At 42.2% G+C, this 20072-nt stretch overlaps 2 protein-coding genes across 5 annotated transcripts in view; one reads left to right on the top strand and one right to left on the bottom strand.

Annotated features, from left to right (window-relative positions):
- The window catches only part of LOC124620377, a 51432-nt gene extending 33437 nt beyond the window's left edge, over positions 1–17995 (bottom strand). Inside the window, exons 1-2 of one of the 4 annotated variants that reach the window (XM_047147052.1) lie at positions 17848–17995; positions 16044–16196 (exon numbers count right to left, since the gene is read on the bottom strand). In XM_047147052.1, coding sequence (XP_047003008.1) covers positions 16044–16145 — 102 coding nt within the window. In that variant the 5' untranslated portion in view covers positions 16146–16196; positions 17848–17995. The other 3 variants (XM_047147051.1, XM_047147050.1, XM_047147053.1) reach the window with 3 other exon arrangements.
- LOC124620378 (endonuclease G, mitochondrial-like) overlaps positions 17950–20072 on the top strand; it is a 44278-nt gene continuing 42155 nt past the window's right edge. Inside the window, 2 exon segments of the mRNA XM_047147054.1 lie at positions 17950–19115; positions 19211–19404. Coding sequence (XP_047003010.1) covers positions 18888–19115; positions 19211–19404 — 422 coding nt within the window. The 5' untranslated portion in view covers positions 17950–18887.

The raw sequence follows: 20072 nt of genomic DNA, 5'->3' as shown, positions 1-20072 counted from the left end.
GGGGGGGTGGGCAGGAGAGAGAGAGAGAGAGAGAGAGAGGGGGGGGGTGGGCAGGAGAGAGAGAGAGAGAGAGAGAGAGGGGGGGGGTGGGCAGGAGAGAGAGAGAGAGAGAGAGAGAGAGAGAGAGAGAGAGAGAGGGGGGGGGGTGGGCAGGAGAGAGAGAGAGAGAGAGAGAGAGAGAGAGAGAGAGAGAGGGGGGGTGGGCAGGAGAGAGAGAGGGGGGGGTGGGGCAGGAGAGAGAGAGGGGGGGGTGGGCAGGAGAGAGAGAGGGGGGGGTGGGCAGGAGAGAGAGAGGGGGGGGTGGGCAGGAGAGAGAGAGGGGGGGGGGTGGGCAGGAGAGAGAGAGGGGGGGGGGGTGGGCAGGAGAGAGAGAGGGGGGGGGGGTGGGCAGGAGAGAGAGAGGGGGGGGGGGGTGGGCAGGAGAGAGAGAGGGGGGGTGGGCAGGAGAGAGGGGGGGAGCAGGAGAGAGAGAGGGGGAGCAGGAGAGAGAGGGGGAGCAGGAGAGAGAGGGGGAGCAGGAGAGAGAGGGGGGAGCAGGAGAGAGAGGGGGAGCAGGAGAGAGAGGGGGGAGCAGGAGAGAGAGGGGGAGCAGGAGAGAGAGGGGGAGCAGGAGAGAGAGGGGGAGCAGGAGAGAGAGGGGGAGCAGGAGAGAGAGGGGGAGCAGGGAGAGAGGAGGGGGAGCAGGAGAGAGAGGGGGAGCAGGAGAGAGAGGGGGAGCAGGAGAGAGAGGGGGAGCAGGAGAGAGAGGGGGAGCAGGAGAGAGAGGGGGAGCAGGAGAGAGAGGGGGAGCAGGAGAGAGAGGGGGAGCAGGAGAGAGAGGGGGGCAGGAGAGAGAGGGGGGAGCAGGAGAGAGAGGGGGAGCAGGAGAGAGAGGGGGAGCAGGAGAGAGAGGGGGAGCAGGAGAGAGAGGGGGAGAGCAGGAGAGAGAGGGGGAGCAGGAGAGAGAGGGGGAGCAGGAGAGAGAGGGGGAGCAGGAGAGAGAGGGGGAGCAGGAGAGAGAGGGGGAGCAGGAGAGAGAGGGGGAGCAGGAGAGAGAGGGGGAGCAGGAGAGAGAGGGGGAGCAGGAGAGAGAGGGGGAGCAGGAGAGAGAGGGGGAGCAGGAGAGAGAGGGGGAGCAGGAGAGAGAGGGGGAGCAGGAGAGAGAGGGGGAGCAGGAGAGAGAGGGGGAGCAGGAGAGAGAGGGGGAGCAGGAGAGAGAGGGGGAGCAGGAGAGAGAGGGGGAGCAGGAGAGAGGAGGGGGAGCAGGAGAGAGAGGGGGAGCAGGAGAGAGAGGGGGAGCAGGAGAGAGAGGGGGAGCAGGAGAGAGAGGGGGAGCAGGAGAGAGAGGGGGAGCAGGAGAGAGAGGGGGAGCAGGAGAGAGAGGGGGAGCAGGAGAGAGAGGGGGAGCAGGAGAGAGAGGGGGAGCAGGAGAGAGAGGGGGAGCAGGAGAGAGAGGGGAGCAGGAGAGAGAGGGGGAGCAGGAGAGAGAGGGGGAGCAGGAGAGAGAGGGGGAGCAGGAGAGAGAGGGGGAGCAGGAGAGAGAGGGGGGAGCAGGAGAGAGAGAGGGGGAGCAGGAGAGAGAGGGGGAGCAGGAGAGAGAGGGGGAGCAGGAGAGAGAGGGGGAGCAGGAGAGAGAGGGGGAGCAGGAGAGAGAGGGGGAGCAGGAGAGAGAGGGGGAGCAGGAGAGAGAGGGGGAGCAGGAGAGAGAGGGGGAGCAGGAGAGAGAGGGGGAGCAGGAGAGAGAGGGGGAGCAGGAGAGAGAGGGGAGCAGGAGAGAGAGGGGGAGCAGGAGAGAGAGGGGGAGCAGGAGAGAGAGGGGGAGCAGGAGAGAGAGGGGGAGCAGGAGAGAGAGGGGGAGCAGGAGAGAGAGGGGGAGCAGGAGAGAGAGGGGGGAGCAGGAGAGAGAGGGGGAGCAGGAGAGAGAGGGGGAGCAGGAGAGAGAGGGGGGAGCAGGAGAGAGAGGGGGAGCAGGAGAGAGAGGGGGAGCAGGAGAGAGAGGGGAGCAGGAGAGAGAGGGGGAGCAGGAGAGAGAGGGGGAGCAGGAGAGAGAGGGGGGAGCAGGAGAGAGAGGGGAGCAGGAGAGAGAGGGGGAGCAGGAGAGAGAGGGGGAGCAGGAGAGAGAGGGGGAGCAGGAGAGAGAGGGGGAGCAGGAGAGAGAGGGGGGAGCAGGAGAGAGAGGGGGAGCAGGAGAGAGAGGGGGAGCAGGAGAGAGAGGGGAGCAGGAGAGAGAGGGGGAGCAGGAGAGAGAGGGGGAGCAGGAGAGAGAGGGGGAGCAGGAGAGAGAGGGGGAGCAGGAGAGAGAGGGGGGAGCAGGAGAGAGAGGGGGAGCAGGAGAGAGAGGGGGAGCAGGAGAGAGAGGGGGAGCAGGAGAGAGAGGGGGAGCAGGAGAGAGAGGGGGAGCAGGAGAGAGAGGGGGAGCAGGAGAGAGAGGGGGAGCAGGAGAGAGAGGGGGAGCAGGAGAGAGAGGGGGAGCAGGAGAGAGAGGGGGAGCAGGAGAGAGAGGGGGAGCAGGAGAGAGAGGGGGAGCAGGAGAGAGAGGGGGAGCAGGAGAGAGAGGGGGAGCAGGAGAGAGAGGGGGAGCAGGAGAGAGAGGGGGAGCAGGAGAGAGAGGGGGAGCAGGAGAGAGAGGGGGAGCAGGAGAGAGAGGGGGAGCAGGAGAGAGAGGGGGAGCAGGAGAGAGAGGGGGAGCAGGAGAGAGAGGGGGAGCAGGAGAGAGAGGGGGAGCAGGAGAGAGAGGGGGAGCAGGAGAGAGAGGGGGAGCAGGAGAGAGAGGGGGAGCAGGAGAGAGAGGGGGGAGCAGGAGAGAGAGGGGGAGCAGGAGAGAGAGGGGGAGCAGGAGAGAGAGGGGGAGCAGGAGAGAGAGGGGGAGCAGGAGAGAGAGGGGGAGCAGGAGAGAGAGGGGGAGCAGGAGAGAGAGGGGGAGCAGGAGAGAGAGGGGGAGCAGGAGAGAGAGGGGGAGCAGGAGAGAGAGGGGGAGCAGGAGAGAGAGGGGGAGCAGGAGAGAGAGGGGGGAGCAGGAGAGAGAGGGGGAGCAGGAGAGAGAGGGGGAGCAGGAGAGAGAGGGGGAGCAGGAGAGAGAGGGGGAGCAGGAGAGAGAGGGGGAGCAGGAGAGAGAGGGGGAGCAGGAGAGAGAGGGGGAGCAGGAGAGAGAGGGGGAGCAGGAGAGAGAGGGGGAGCAGGAGAGGGGGAGCAGGAGAGGGGGAGCAGGAGAGGGGGAGCAGGAGAGGGGGAGCATGTGGCAAGGTGGCTCATAAGTAGAAGTAAAATCCAACTGAGCACAAATTAATTTATGATTTCTACACAATGGTAACATTTTACAATGATGAATACACTGCAAGAGAGGCAATGTAAAAAAAGAAAATGCACATTGAGAGACTTGTTCATGAAGGAAAGAGGCCCATATATTGATTGTGGAAGCCACTTGCAATTACTACAATTTGTGGAAATATGGGATCATGTGTTAAAGTAAATAAGAATAACATAGCAAAACCAGAAACTCATGGGAACAATCCCACAAAAAAATAACTACATTTTTGCGCAAGAAAAAGTGTTCCACTAAGTACGGTCTTTCAATTACATATGGAATACACATGAGCTGTAGAATTAATAAGTATGAAAACTGCAAGTAGAATCAGCGTTAGATAAACAACAACAACTTACAATGTTATTGCAATGTTTGTAGCAGGAAGAAGAGAATTAACTGAAATGCAAGCTGGGACAACATAGGAAGTGAAAACAAAACTTTAACAACTTTAATGAAGGTAATTTGGAGACGTAATCAAAGCAGTGTCATACATATTTTACGAATCTTTGATACCAGACAGCGGCCCGTGGAATAAGAAAATACGACAGTGTTGTGGAAATGCTAGACTAGTCCCCAGGCTATACTAGTAATTCAACCAATATAGTTTGGTGATATAATTCTGACAGTGGAGAAATCACTATTGGGGTACCCCATGGCTCAATCTTAGGTCTACTATCATTCCTCATATATGTAAATGATCTCCCGTCTAATACACAACAAGCAGAATTAGTTCCTTTTGCAGATGACACTAGTTTTGCAATAAATTCAAGCATACATACAGAAACAAAAGGTACGGTAGAGAAAGTTCTTAAAAGTATCACTGACTGGTTTTCTGTGAATGGTCTCGCCCTCAATTCTGAAAGGACACAACATACTCAGTTCTGCACATCTACTGGTAATACACCAGTGATAAGTGTAGCACACGGCAAGAAAATAATAAATAGGGTGGACACTTCGAAATTCTTTGGTGTCCATATTGAGGAGAATTTAAATTGGAAATAGCGTATTTTGGAACTTCTAAAAAAACTTCGTTCAGCTATATTTGGACTCAGAATCATTGGAAATCTTGGGGGGAGGGAAATCAGAAAGTTGACATATTTTGCATACTTTCATTAAATAATATCACATGGGACAATGTTCAGGGGTAACTCACTTTTAAGAAAGAAAGTCTTAATTTGCAAAGATGTACTGTAAGAAAAATATGTGGTGGTCACCCACAAACACCTTGATGTCTCAGAATGTGTCCTGTTAACCAAACCCTTCCTTAGGCAAATTATGCCACAAATTTCTTTTCGCCCTGATTCTATGATGGTTGGAACTTAAATAGTGGCAACTATTTATTCACGACCGATGCAAAAGAGTTACATGTTTGCGCCTGTTACTGTCCTTCAAAGTAGTCGCCAGCAATGCATAGAATCCATTGCCAGCGATGTGGAAGGTGCAGTACACCATTAGCAGAGCCTGTCCAGTCGATGGTGCGAATGATGGAGCAGTCTACTGCCTGTCGAATCTTTGGAACAGTTCTGAAGCAAATGCCATGAAGTGGTTCCTTCATCTTCAGAATCAAATCAAAGTCACAAGGACTTAAGTTCGGGGAGTATGGTGGATGGTATAGTACTTTCCAGTCCCATCGACCAAAGAGCAGCTTGCGCTGTATGTGCTTGTGCATTGTCATGCAAAATGATGGGTGGGTTGCGCAGAAAGTGTTGCTGCTTCTTTCGAAAAGCTGATCGCAGGTGATGCTCCAAAAACAAACAGTATTACTGTGCATCGATGGTCTGCCGTGGAGGAATGTAATGCGTTAGGGTAACACTATCACAATCGTACATGAGGATCACCAAAACTTTAGACCGCTCCATTCACACCATCAACACAAAAGGCTCTGCTAATGGTACACTATGCCTTCCACATTGCTGGCAACGGGTTCTACACAACGCTGTTGACTACTTTGAAGAACAGTAACAGGTGTACACATGTAACTCTTTTGTATCGGTTGTGAATAAATAGTTGCCACTATTAAGTTCCAACCCTCATATTAATATCTCTTCATTAGTTGCATGCTCTACCTATCTAATCTTCAGCATTCTTCACTTCCATAAATTTAAAGTCACTGTTACCAACTTTCTCTTCTTCAGAAATGCTTTTCTTGCAATAGCCTGTCTACATTTTATTTCCTTCCTACTTCAGCCATCATCAGTCATTCCAATGGCAAAATAGCAAAACTCATCTACTACTTTTAGTGTCTCGTCAACATCACCTGATTTAACCTGATTACACTTCAGACCCTCATTCTGCTTCTGTTGGTGTTCCTCTTGTATCCTCCTTTCAAGACACTGTCCACTCCATTCAACTGCTCTTACAAGTCCTTTGCTGTTTCTGACAGAACTTCAGTGTCACAAACCTCAAAATTTTTATTTTTTTCTCCCTGACCTTTAATTATTTTACCAAATATTTCTTTGGTTTCCTTTACTGCTTGCTCAATGCAGATTGATGATAGGCTCCCCCACTCACTTCCTTCTCAACCACTGCTTCTCTTTCACGCCCTCCGAGTCATATAACTGCCGTCTTGTTTCTGTGCAAGTGGTATGTACCTCTTCACACCCTGTATTTCACCCTTCCACCTTCAGAATTTCTGAACATATTCCTGTCAACATTGTCAAAAGCTTTCTCCAAATCTACAAAAGCTATAAACACAGTTATGTCTTTCCTTATCTTCTATGAGAAGTCATTGGGTCAGTATTGCCTCACATTTGTAACACTTCTCTGGAAGCCAAACTGTTCTCTCTGAGGTTGGCTTCTATCAGTTTTTCCATTCTTTTGTAAATAATTTATGACAGTGTTTTTCAGCCTTGACTTATGAAACTGGTAGTTCGGTAATATTCACACCTGTCAGCACTTACTGTCTTTGGAATTGGAATTATTACAAGTTTGAGGGTATTTCGCCTGTCTCATACCTTGCACACCTAGTGGAATAGTTTTGTCATGACTGGCTGTCCCAAGAATATCAGTAGTTCAGATGGAATGTCATCTACTCCAGCAATATTGTTTCAACTTAGGTCTTTCATTAAACTGTTAAATTATTCTTGCAGTATCGTCTCCTATCTCATCTTCATCTACGCCCTTTACCTGTTCCTGCTTAACCCTCGTATTTTTAGACTTTTGTATTCCATTCACCTGCCTCATTTGCTGCATTTTTATATTTTCTCCTTTCATCAATCCAATACGCCCTGTGATATACAAGGACTTCTGCTAGGCATTGTGTTTTTACCTATTTGATCCTTTCCTGTCTTCACTATTTCTTCTCTCAAAGCTACTCATTGATTGTCTACTGTATTGCTTTCCCCCCATTTCAGTCTACTGTTGACTAATGCTCCTTCTGAAACTTTCTACAACCTCTGGTTCTTTCAACTTACCCTGAACCCACCTCCGTAATTTATGACCTTTTTGCAATTTATTCCGTCTTGACCTACAGTTCATAACCAATAAAACTGCTCAGAAATTTAAAATCTGGTTTTGAAATCTCTATCTTACCATTATACAACCAATCTGAAATCTTCCAGTGTTTCCTGGTCTCTTCATGTAAACAACCTTTTTTTCAAGATTCTTAAACCAAGTGTTAGTAGTGATTAAATTATGCCACATGTTAAGTTCAACCAGGCGACTTCCTCTTTCGTTTCTTTCCCTCAGTCCATGTTCACATACTATTATCCTTCTCTTCCTTCTACTATCAAATGCCGGACCCTCACAAAATTAAATTTTCAACCCCCTTAACTATCTAAACAATTTCTTTTCTCTCATCACTGTACACTGGAGCCATATTAAAAAAAAAGTATGGACATTGCTGACTGCTGAAAAATGTGATACACAAGTCCTTCATGGTTGTCATCTTTTTCTTTCTTTCACATTAATTGGGGGGGGGGGGGGGGGGGTGGTGGTGAGGGAGAGAGACCATTCATTGTGTTTTGATCTACACAGCAGGTTAGGGTATCATTATGTTGCGTTATCTTCGGTCCAAGCTGACATGTTGTAAACCTACTGTATACTTTGCCATATTTAAAAAACCTTGAGGTATAAAATGTTACCAATTAGAGTAGTTAAAGTAGGAGTACATGAAGATTAAAGCATCATGTGAAATTTGTTATTTAGGCATTTTATTGTCATTTGTTTAAATAAACATATTTGCTAATTTGCATGGAACTGCTCTGCCCATTACCTAGACTAGATTAATATCAACTGTTTTCTGTTTACTATTTATTAATTTCTGTCACTGTGGTTATTCAAGTAAATGTGTAGTGCATGTATTGCTAATTCATTTACTAAAACAAAACTTTTACAAAGTTTTCATGTTATTTATACCAAAAATGCTCAACAAAATGTTTATGTGCCCAGGTGTAAAGTAACATTTTATATATGTTAAAAACTGTAGTTGTGCATGGAAATCCAGTCTCTTTGAAAAAATTTATAAGAATGTCATCTACTGCTCAAATACGGGTAAAATGTAACAATGCTACAACACAAAAAGAAGTGAACTTCTATGGCATTGCAGCTTAGGACATACAAGTAGTGTGAGTATGCTGAAGTCGGCAAAAGTTTAACATGACTATGTGGTCAAAGATCCCAGCGAGTTGCGCATAATGGGAAACAGTCATATCTTCCACTCAAAGCTACCAAAAGGTATTCTAAACACACCTTGGAATTAATACATCCAGATTCATGGTGGCCAATAGAAACAACGCCTATTGCTGGAAATAATTATTGTTGCTGAGAGACCCAATTCAACTTGTTGAAGAGGCTATCCCAGCAGCTACTGAGGGAACAGGGTGCAACCAACTGCAGATTGTGGTGCATATTGGAACAAATGATGCCTGTTGTCTGGGCTCCGAGGTCGTACTTGGACCATCCCAGCGACTGGCAGAGATGGTTGACAAGACCAGCCTTGCGCAAGGAGTTGCGACGAAGCTCACAATTTGCAGTATTGTCTCCAGAACTGATCGTAGCCCATTGCTTTGGAGTCGAGTGAAGGACCGAACCAGAGACTTTGAAGGTTCTGTGACAAGCTAAGCTGCAACTTCCTGGACCAGCGCCATAGGGTTGAGAGATGTACAGTCCCCCCTCGTTGGGTCAGGTGTGCAGTACTGCTACTCAGGCAGCTGACTATGTGTAGAGTGCAAGTTTTTTTAAGATTATGCAGCTCTCCATCCAATCCAGATACCAACAGCTATAGGACACCCTGATGTATCAGTGTAAGAATGAAGAAGAGGCCTCCCATATGCGAGAGTATTGAGATCATAATGGTTACCTGCTAAACCATTTGCAACAAAGTGCCACAGTTTGAACGGCTCTTGAAAAGCATTGAAGCTCACAAAATACTAGGTACAGAAAGCAGGTTGAAACCTGAAACTGACAGTTGAGAGATGTTTGGGGAAAATTTAAGTGTATATTGCAAGGTTAGGCTAATGAGAAATAGCAGTGGCGTATGTCACAGTAGACAAGAAACTCAGATCCACCAAGATAGAAATTGAAGCTCCATGTGAGATTGTTTTGGCAAGACGCAATATCAGGGGTGGGCATAAAATAATTGGCTCTTTCTATCGTCCACAATATGTAATTCTATCTCCTCATGTAACTGAAAACTATAGTGAAAACCTCAGTTCGCTTGTACATAAGTTCCCCAATCCTAAAGTAATCATTAATAGAGACTTTAATCACACAAAAATCAACTGGGAAAATTGCAGTTTTGTTGGTGGTGGGTGTGATAAGACATCCTGTGAAACATTATATTAAATGCCTTCTCTGAAAACTACCTAGAACAATTAGTTCAGAAACCCACTCACAACACAAATGTATTGGATCTAATGGCGACAAACAGACCTCAACCACGGTGTACAGTCACTGTAAAGAAACAGACTATGGCGTAATAGGTATAAAGAGTAATGTGTGATGCCTTCAATGACTACCGTAGTAGAATATTGTCAAATGATCTTTCACGAATCCCAAGGAAATTCTGGTCATATTTAAAGGCTACTAGTGGCACCTAAGTTAGTATCCTGTCCCTAGTGAATGACACAGGAACTGAAACTGAGGGTAGCAAAGCAAAAGCTGAAATGCTTAACTCTGTTTTCAAATATTTCTTTATAAAGAAAAACCCAGGAGAACTGTCTCAATTTAATCCTCATACCACTGAAAAGATGAATGAAGTGTCAGTGGTGTTGAGAAACAGCTGAAATCGTTAAATTGACAACTCTCCAGGGCACGATGAAATCTCAACCAGATCCTACACCGAATTTGTGGCTGTTAGCCCCTCTTCTACCTACATCTATCCTAGATAACTAAAACTAAAAACTGTTCCCAGTTCTTCGAAGAAAACACAGGTCACACCAGTCTATAAGAAGGGTAGTGGAAGTGATCCACTAAACTATTGTAAAATATCCTTGACATAATTTACTGTAGAATCTTGGAACATATTCTGAGCGCAAGTATAATGAGGTATCTCTAACAGAATAATGTGCTAAATGCCAACTTGCATGCGTTCCAAAAACATCAATTATGTGAAACTCAACTTACTTTTCTCACATGACATACTGAAAGTTTTGGATCAAGGCAACCAGGTAGATGCAGAGTTTCTTGATTTCTGAATAGCATTTGACCCATTGCTGCACCTATGCTTATTGTCAAAAGTATGACCATATAGGGTATCAAGTGAAATTTCAGACTGGTTGAGGACTTTTTGGTAGGGAGATGTTATCTTGGATGGAGAGTCATCATCAGATGTAGAAGCAACTTCAGGTGTGCCCCAGGGAAGTGTGTTGAGAACCTTGCTGTTCATGTTGTATATTAATGATCTTGCGTACAACATTGACACTAAATCACACATTTTGCAGAAGATGCAGTTATCTATAATGAAACACTATCACAGAGACGCTGCATAAACAATCAGATCTTGATAAGATTTAAATTTTCAGAAAAGTTAAATTGTGCACTTCACCAAATGAATAATGTAGTATCCTATGACTATAAATCAATGAGTCGCTGTTGGACTCAACCTACTTAGACAAATTCCCGGATGTAACACTTTTTAGGGAAATGAAATGGAATGGAATGATCACATATATTCAGTCATGGGTAGAGCAGGTGGTAGACTTTGGTTAACTGGCAGAATACTGGGGAAGTGCAATCAGTTTACTAAGGATCCCTTGTGCAACCCATTCCAGAATATTGCTCAAGTGTAGGGGGCCAATACCAAATAGAACCAACAAGGGATACTGAACATATACAGAGAAGGTCAGCAAGAATGGTCACAGGTTTGTTTGACCCATGGTAGTGTGGCAGAGAAATACTGAAGAAACTGAATTGTCAGCCTCTTGAAGATAGATGTAAACCATTAAGTCTACAAACTAAGTTTCAAGAAACAGTTTTAAATGATTACTCAATGAATACACAAACTCTTACATATCAATGACATAGAGATCGTGACTATAAGATTAGATTACTTACATCATGCAAAGAGGCATTCAAACAATTATTCTTCCCTTGCTGCATATGTGAATGGAATGGGGAGAAACTCTCATAACAAGATACAATGGGGCGTACTCTCTGCCATGCATTTCCTGGAGATTTGCAGAGTATAGATGTAAATGTAGATGGTTGAAAAAACCACAAACCATGAGGTTCGATGTCAACTTACCGAAGGAGTATTGGCTTACTTCATTTAAAGTCACCCAAAATAAAGAAATCTCGTTGCCATCATGTCACAGATAAAATAATTTTTTTCAGATTTTTTTAGATCAAAACTGTAGTCAGGGGGCTATTTTGAAATGTCTAGCATTTTCTCCTTCTGGCGTCAGTACAAAAGGTAGGTTGAAAGTTTTTTTAACTACTATAACTCCCTTATTTATATATCAATTTTATTCAATTTGGTGTCATTTGAAAGATAAAAGGACCAACTATATCACTAAACTATAAAAATGGTGCAACTTTGCATATAAATATGTGAAAATCTGTAATTAATGTCGTTTTCCAATTTTTTTAATGAACTTCATGAATTTTTTTCATCAAAATCACAAGTGTCACCATTTTAAATTTTGTCTCAAAGAATTCCTATTGTACCACATTAAAATAAAACTGAAGGGTGTTTGTTCTGTTTAATCATTTAAAACAGAAAGAACATAAATAATAATATAGATGTTTCATTTTGTGACTCTTACCTAGGTCACAAATGATGATCAGTTCTCATAAAACACATTCATAAAATTCAAAAAAAGCATTGGTTCTGTCAAACAAGTTTTCAATGGACAATATTATGTCTGATTCAAAAGTATATAAAGAGCAGTACTTGTGCTTGCACTAAGAGCAGGCGAAGTCATTAAAATGTTTTCATAAGATATCCAGCAAACATCAGTGTGAAGTGGCCATGAATAGCTTGCGGAAGGGCCACTTCGACTTATGAACTTGAGTTTTGCATCTCTGTGTTCTTCACTTATCACTAGAATTTTTCCAAGCCACCACTGGTTATCGTAGATAGCTGCGACAAATGTTTCTTCTTAAATTGCGTTAGAGGTCATTGTTTTGAGTTCCATGAGGAACTTGAATGAATTTAGTAGATGATGAAACACGCTTTATCAGCAACTTGTTTTCATTCAGTGGTTTGAAAAAATGATTCACTCCTGTCTCAGGAAAGGTAGAACCAGTCTCATATCGTTTTTGTAACACATTTGTGAACTTTATCTTCTCTGTTGTAACATAAAAGGTTTCTATTCCTGGAACATAAGTTTTGGCAAATATAAACAGATCTTTTGGACTTAAAATGTGACTGTCATATGGATGCTGAAAACTTGCTCTTGTTGCTAAACATTTAATAGTACCACCAACTCCACCACATGCATTTTTGCCAAGACTAGTGGCAAAATAATTCCGTTCTGCAGTTACTCCATGATCTTGCTTGTGATGGCACAAATTAAAAAAGTTATTAAAGTTTTTACATTGTGCAGAACTGCTATCACTGAAGTACATAACATGCTGGATGTGTGGTAATTGTTCCAATACATAAGTGAGAGCAGTTTTCTGGAAAACACAGAATGTGTTCGTATCATGCTGCAAACAGTCACTTATACAACACAATGACATTGATTTAATGCAATCATCTGTTTTAAAATACACCACAGAAGGATCACGGGTGACTTGAATGCCCTGCCAGTAAAATCCTTGGGCAGCAACCTGAAGCAAACAGGTATAGTTCTCTGCAAAATCCACTATGATGATGCATGTAGTATCAGAGAGGGTTTCTTTGCTTGATTTGAAGTAGTTACTCAGATTTTGATACATAATGACGTTGTGTTAGGTTTTGAAGTTCTTGCATGAGATACTCAACAAATTCATCGGTTGTCTTCATTAATGTCTCCAGTGTAGGTAAATCAGTTTGCATCCATTGTTTGGATACAACATTTTCACAATCTTGTAAGGACTCCAGATCCATTAAAAAATTGCACAGTTCATATTCGCCACGACACCAAGATCAGTGATACAGCATGCCCTCTTAGTTTTACAGATTGCAAACAAGTTTCTGTAGAAGTTCAGTGTACGGTTCTTTCACATGTGCAGCATGTTTAAACAGTTTTATGTTTTGGTGATACATGCATACACATACGTTATGCATTCCAGGACTGTTTACAGTAACCCATTCTTTTGGCCTAAGTTCACAAAATTTAGTAAAACCAATTTTATCTTCAGGGTATTTTTCTCTGAAAGCTAAGTATACATCTTTCAGCTTATGTAAAATTAGTCTTTTTGTCTTATACACTCTTTTGCCATTTTCTGAAGGGACAGACAGACCGTTCTTTTTATTAGCAGAAATGCGACTTATATCATCTTCACAGTAAAAATTCTGGACACGTTTTTCTACATCCTTACATATTCTGTTTCCCAATTTATAACTCCCTTTTGACAAAATACCATCTTCTTTTAGCAATACCCTCGATTTCTTTACCATGTATTCGGTAGTGTTAAAAAACATTCGGATTTTTTTCTTTACTCCATGAAGCTGGTGTTAAGGTAAGTATTTGTAGTTTATCTTTAAAAGAACTTCTGCTGAATTTCTCTTTAAGTTTTCACATTAAAATATTACAGTCTGTACATTCAGCACTGCCAGTTTCTTCAGACACATTTTTCACTGGAACATGTAGCACTTCTGATGCTGTTTGCTGGAATTTTAAAGCTAAGCGGCGAGACTTGGATCAAATGTATTCTGGATGCCTGTCTTGTGCTCTCTTGGTAACCTTAAGCAGTTCACAACTTTCATTAAGTTTTTGAAAAGCTGTAGATGGATCTGATGTATATTCTTGATCTTTAACTTTACATTCATCCATCCCTGGAATGTTATCCCCCATAGGAGATAATGTCCTTATGGCATGTTACGCACAGCTTGGTACCTGGGATAAGTCCAAGGGTTTTATATTTCCTTGCCATGGTTAAAGAAATGGGTTTCAAAGATTTCTTAGCAGTCTTTTTACCATGCTTCTTAAAAGGGTCACAGCAAAATCTTTGTCTTCAAATGTTCCTAAATAGAGCCTTTTGTGAGAAGAACAAACACACTCAATATTTTCACAGGTGCTTCTTAGCTTCAATAATTCAATATCAGTTTGATTCAGGCTTGACATATCTATTAATCAAGCTCTTCACTGCTACCGCTTTTCTTCTGACACACATCTGCTGACATAAAACCCAAAGAACATTTGTTTTCCATTGTGATTTTTAATCAACTGTGTATGTTGCAGAAAATAACTCGATGGTTTGAAACTTTCTTGTTCTCTAATTACCACACAGAATGGCTGCTTATGTAAGAAGAACAAAATCAAGACAAAAAGTCTTTCAGATATATAAAGTGCACAGACATACAAAAACCTAACACACACAGCTTGTGAGTGTTGCTGCTAGACTGAATTTTTCCATTGTAATGTATTACAGCATTATTGAAAAAGAATGGCAGTAGGAATTATTTGAAACAAAAATTCAGATGGTGGAATTTGTGATTCTGGTGAAAAACAATTTGCAAAAAAAAGTGAGAAATTACAAATTTTCAAACATTTGTTGCTTAGACACAGCACTATTCTTTTACTTTCCAATGACACCAAATTGATAAAATTGATTCATAAATAAAAAAGTTATAGTGTTTACAAATTTACAAGGCCTTTGTGTTTCTCAACGCCAGATGGTAGAAGGGGTCCACATTTCAAAATGGTCTCCTAATTACAATTTTGGTCAAAAAATTCTAGAAAAAATATTTTAACCGTAACTCATTATGCACATTTTTACATCAAATTTTCTGAAAAATCTGTGACATAAGGGCAACGGCCACTGGGTGATTTCACATGAAATTACCCTATTAGGTTTCTGTGTCTACAGCTGCATACCTACCAAATAGTTTTCATCCACCACACTCAGAAGTAAAATGCAATATGAATTTTGGTACAGGAGAAAGCTAGCTTTGTCACGCCTAAGGATTTTTGCTTGCAGTGCTACGGGCCACATTCTGAAACGCCATCGCATTAAGTAGTAAACAAGAACTCGCAGAAATTAACATTTGTAGATTACTGCCAGGCAACCAAAGGCTATCGATTCATCAATAGGGAGGCTTACTAGATAACTGTCAGTAGCAATGTCCATCTCTTAGAGAATGACATTTTCTAAATTCAAAGGTAGACGAACCTAACACCACAAGTACTTTACATTTGAGGTGGATGTAAATATTGCTGTCACAACAGATTGAATGTGAAGTTTAGTTAAGCCTGATGTGGAAGTTACTGGCTATAGATCCTATGTTCCAGTTACATGTGTGTGTGTGTGTGTGTGTGTGTGTGTGTGTGTGTGTGTGTGTGTGTCAGACTTTGGTTGGTAAGTTTTCGAGATTTTGTTTGTTTTTTATTGTAGTACATATGATGGGTCTTGTGTATCAAAAATGGCACTGATGCAGTTTTTTATGAATTTTTGGTTTGTGTTGTAAGGTACTGGAAATCGTGCTGATTTGTGACTGGTAAGCATCATGGAGTTTGTTTTATCTATATGGATGATTTTTGGTTTTCAGTATAAGTTACGTGCACTACTTTTGTTTTAGCTATTAGTGTAAATGAAGTGTTCCATACCAGAGTTATGAGGTTTTGTAGATGTCGTTTAAGCTAAATGGGTCAAGCAACATTTCTGGTACTGTGTTTTGGAGGTATACCTGGGTTCTGCTACTGTGGACTTCGTTTGAGCCATGTATATCAGGTGAAATTTCCAATGCCAGTTTTTTTGTTTCCCAGAATTAATAACAATAATGTCCCCCACTAAAAACACTACCTTCATGTGGTGTGTTGATAGTTAAAGACATACAATTTTATATCTGACAGTCTACTGAGAAGTTATGTTGCACAAGCAAATAGCTGCCTTGTTGATAATTCCCTGGGTGAAAACTGATGGTTGTACTGTTTTCTTCACTTCTTCCTATGTATTTCCTATCATACAGCAACAAATGATTTATTCTTATTGTCTTCATCTCAGCATTACTTATGGCAAAAAATAAAGAAAACAAACAGCAATTTCTATGCAGACTTAGAAAATAAGCTAATGAAACACGCGAGAAATGTATATATGGGACGTAATAAACCAACTCTCAACTATTTTTATAACAATTTTCTACTCTAAATACCACAAAATGAACTAAAACTTTAGTTGCTGCAACTGGGAAACAGCCCCACACAAAATATGTGAGGAAACTAATTACACTTACCACTGCTGCAGGTGTCGCAACTTCTACTTCTTGCACATCTCTTCCTCCTTCAGCAGCTGACCGAACTTGGCCATCCGGCACTATTCTGTATGCCGGATCCATCAAGTCTCTTTATGTAATGTCACTGGCTTGTCTCCATCTGAGCTGGCGCTACTGAAAATCGTAAATGCCACATGCTAACAACTAAGCTAGGTATCAAAACACTTTCAAAGTATGATGTATTGTTACTAATTTCAGAGAAAAGGAAAGCTATTTCTTACATGGTTACTTCATTGGCATGTGTAATAAGCTAAGGTAAACTGAACATTTTAAAAAGTTTCCTTTGTCCCTTATCAAGCATATCACCTACTGATGTTCAATATATTAACCTCATATGGATTACTGCACTACAACTCTCACAGCAATGAGTATTATGTACAGTGGGCAACTTTCACGGGTAGGTATGTGACAAAGTGGCACAGAAAAAGATTGTTTCAGCTGTATTTAACTAATGACTATACAGTTTACAGTGGTTCACTTGTAGACATCTGTTGCTATCTTCAATGTGGGAATTCTATAGTGTGTACACTTTCAGTCTCACTTTTGTACATGCTTATATTACAGATAAATTGCAGAGTTGTTACAGATAAATTACAGCGTTGTTACACTGAGGGTAAAGTTTTAGGAGTTATGCTGACAGAATAAATCAACTGACAAATTTAATTTACACAAATCTGTGCATAGCGATTGATAATAATGGCATAAAGAACAGCAGTACAGCTGCTCTTCTTTTGAATTTATGTAGTTGCCACATGGCATATAGGCATCTGGTGCATATAAATTTCTAAGAATTGTACGTCTGTCAAATCCGATGTGTGTGTTAACAAAGCTAGATAAATATATACGCGAAATTCGAATGTATAAAGTAACATATATCAAAATAAAATAAAATATCAAACTGTATCGCCCGCAAAGAGGCAGCTACATTTCAGCCACTTACGTCATGACGTGATCAGTCGCAACATTATCACAATACGTAGAAAACACTACAATGTGACATAGCAATTACTGCATCACATGAAAGGACTGAAAAGAAACGATCAATTTGGCTATTGTTCTTTACGTCGCTTGTTAAGATCCGCACTATGCCGTTCACTTCAATTCTCATTCTACATGTTAATTAAGGGCAGCGAAACATGGGAGACAACGAAGAAAGTCTGATTCAAAAGATTATCCTGTTAGTCGTTCCAACTTTCAAAACTCGTGAGACGTTTCCAAGTACACAAGACACCAAGAGTTAAGTTGCAGAACGAACAAGTCTGCTTTAATAACGTCCTAGGGGCCATTTCACAAAAGGCAGTTTGTGCAGCCATGGGAAGCACTAAAAATTTCTCCTTAAAATCTTCATAGTTTATTATGTAGTATCGCTTTATTTTCAATACCTTTCACATCACTGTTGACTAAAACACAATGGTTTAGCGTGCTGGTTAATGCTGTACTTACCAATGACATGAAAATATAAAGACTGTTCTATCCCCCTGCGAACTACAAAATACGTGCAAGCATGTTTACATTACACTAATGTAGTTGCTCTTTCCTTCTTTCTAATGTTTTTGGCCGCAGAAGTTATTTCAGTTGTCAACTAGCCTGATGTTATTAGTAAAGCTAATATGCTGCAAAGAATCTGTTCGGCAAGAATCTACGGCGACATTACGACTACGTGTTCACTTTAAATTTTTTTGTAAAGTGCTACTGAACGGAAACAGCAGGTTTCAGATGAATGTCCTAAGCAAATTACAGAAAAATATCCCATAAAGGTTCTTACGTAAATAAATGAAGAACTGCTACTACTGCAACGACGAATATATATGAAGGGAAGGAATATAAGAATTTCGTGAGACAGTTGGGTGGCTTGTCAACCAATCAGAATGCTTTTACATCCGAGAGAGGCGTGGACGGACTGTGTGCCGGGAAATATTTACATGTTGCCACATCGTGGTATAAGAATTTTATGTCCGAAAATATCTGCTCAGCTGAAGTCGAAGAACAATGTTTTTGAGACTGGTGCATGCCGTTTACACCCCTCAATCTGTAATATTCCCTGTTATTTTAAATCTTTGTGACGTCACGTGATTCATCGACATGATGTTCGAAACGTGCGCAACTTTTGTGTGTACGTAGGAGGTATGCAGCTGTATCAGGATTGTAAATAAATGTCGGACAAATCCCACACTTTGTAGGTGCATTTGAGAGAATTTAACGGCATGTTATAAAAATTGGACACTAAGAAAACCATAATGAATTGTGCTATTGCAGATCCAACTTCGCTACACATTTTCCCGTGAAATTTTGAGGTCAGTACTTTGAAAGCTCTGTGGATCTAGAGGAATGTTAGATACGACACATCAGCTTTGGCCAGTGTCGTAATGTGTGCTGTCGCGTCACCTTTAGGTGCATATATTTACCGTTTTTTATTTGGCGAAACCAACCCCCAACGAATGTTAGAGCATTAAAAATTATTTGTGGGTGACAGACTGAACTGCAGTTCAGTGCGAGGTTGGAATGTGACAGGCTGGTTGTGATTTAGCGAAGTCAGCAAACGTGATATTAAAAAAAAAAAAAAAGCCTGGTTGTAGTGGCCGACTGATCTGCAGCTTAGCCCGTTTGAAAAAATCGCCAAGAGCATCACTTTTTATGGTAGTGGCCATATTGTTTACTGCGTTTGTCGCGTTTTTCTTATGTCACTGGTCACAACCAAGAAGCTGAAGTGCTTATCGATCGTGTGTCGCTTTGGAAGCAACAAGCAACAGTTGTGTATTTTCCCTGTTGACAAACGTATCAACAGTTTACCTTAAGAGTGCTAAAATGAGAAATATAGCAGTAGAGGTCATTCTGTTATCGGGCGCCGGATTAGCTGGCTGGTATGGGGGTAAATGGTCAGAACGTAAACGTTTAAGCATCGCCCATCCAGTGCTACCTGGTGTGCCTTTGTTTGGAACCGTATCTGCTGCTGCTCCCATAACTCCTAAGGAAATCACGGTAGTTGATGAAAATACGACGAACATGCCAGTACCAAAAAGTAGAGTTTCACAGGTAAATGTTTGTTTTTTCTGTCCTGTACTTATGACACGTATTTGTAATTTTTAGAAGTGTTACACACGTGAAAAAATAATTTTCTCTTATTACAGATCATGAGGTTTGGCTTTCCAGGGCTTGACAATGTGAGATCGTTTGACGATTTCATTTTGTCTTATGATCGAAGAAATCGTGTAGCCCATTGGGTGTTTGAACACTTAAAACGCGAATCAGTGAGGCATAACGATGCAATAGATCGTTCCAAGTGCGAATTCAAGGAGGATGACTCTATTCATAAATTCTTTAGGTACTGTAAGTAGATTTCACACAACTTGTAATTCATACCTGGAAACCTTTACCATCACACAACCATTAATTTTTCCTCTTTCATGTTTCCATTAAGTACTCGTAATAAATAGCAATTTTGAAGGAACAAACCACGTTTTCAGTAAGTTGTTGTTGTTGTCTTCAGTCCAGAGACTGGTTTGATCCAGCTCTCCATGCTACTCCATCCTGTGTAAGCTTCTTCATCTCCCAGTACCTACTGCAACATACATCCTTCTGAATCTGTTTAGCATATTCATCCCTTGGTCTGCCTTTACGATGTTTACCCTCCATACTGTCCTCCAATACTAAATGGGTGCTCCCTTGATACCTCAGAACATGTCCTACCAACCGATCCCTTCTTCTAGTCAAGGTGTGCCACAAATTTCTCTTTTCCCAGATTCTATTCAATACCTCCACATTAGTTATGTGATCTACCCATCTAATCCTCAGCATTCTTCTGCAGCACCACATTTCGAAAGCTTCTATTCTCTTGTCCAAACTATTTATCGTCCATATTTCACTTCCATACATGGCTACACTCCATACAAATACTTTCAGAAACTACTTCCTGACACTTAAAAGAATCTATACTTAATGTTAACAAATTTCTCCAGAAACGCTTTCCTTGCCTTTGCCAGTCTACATTTC

This window comes from Schistocerca americana, chromosome 6, assembly GCF_021461395.2.
Source record: "Schistocerca americana isolate TAMUIC-IGC-003095 chromosome 6, iqSchAmer2.1, whole genome shotgun sequence".
Taxonomy (NCBI): Eukaryota; Metazoa; Arthropoda; class Insecta; order Orthoptera; family Acrididae; genus Schistocerca; species Schistocerca americana.
The sequence above is the reverse complement of the archived record's forward strand: the minus strand, read 5'-3'. Positions and strand labels throughout refer to the sequence as shown.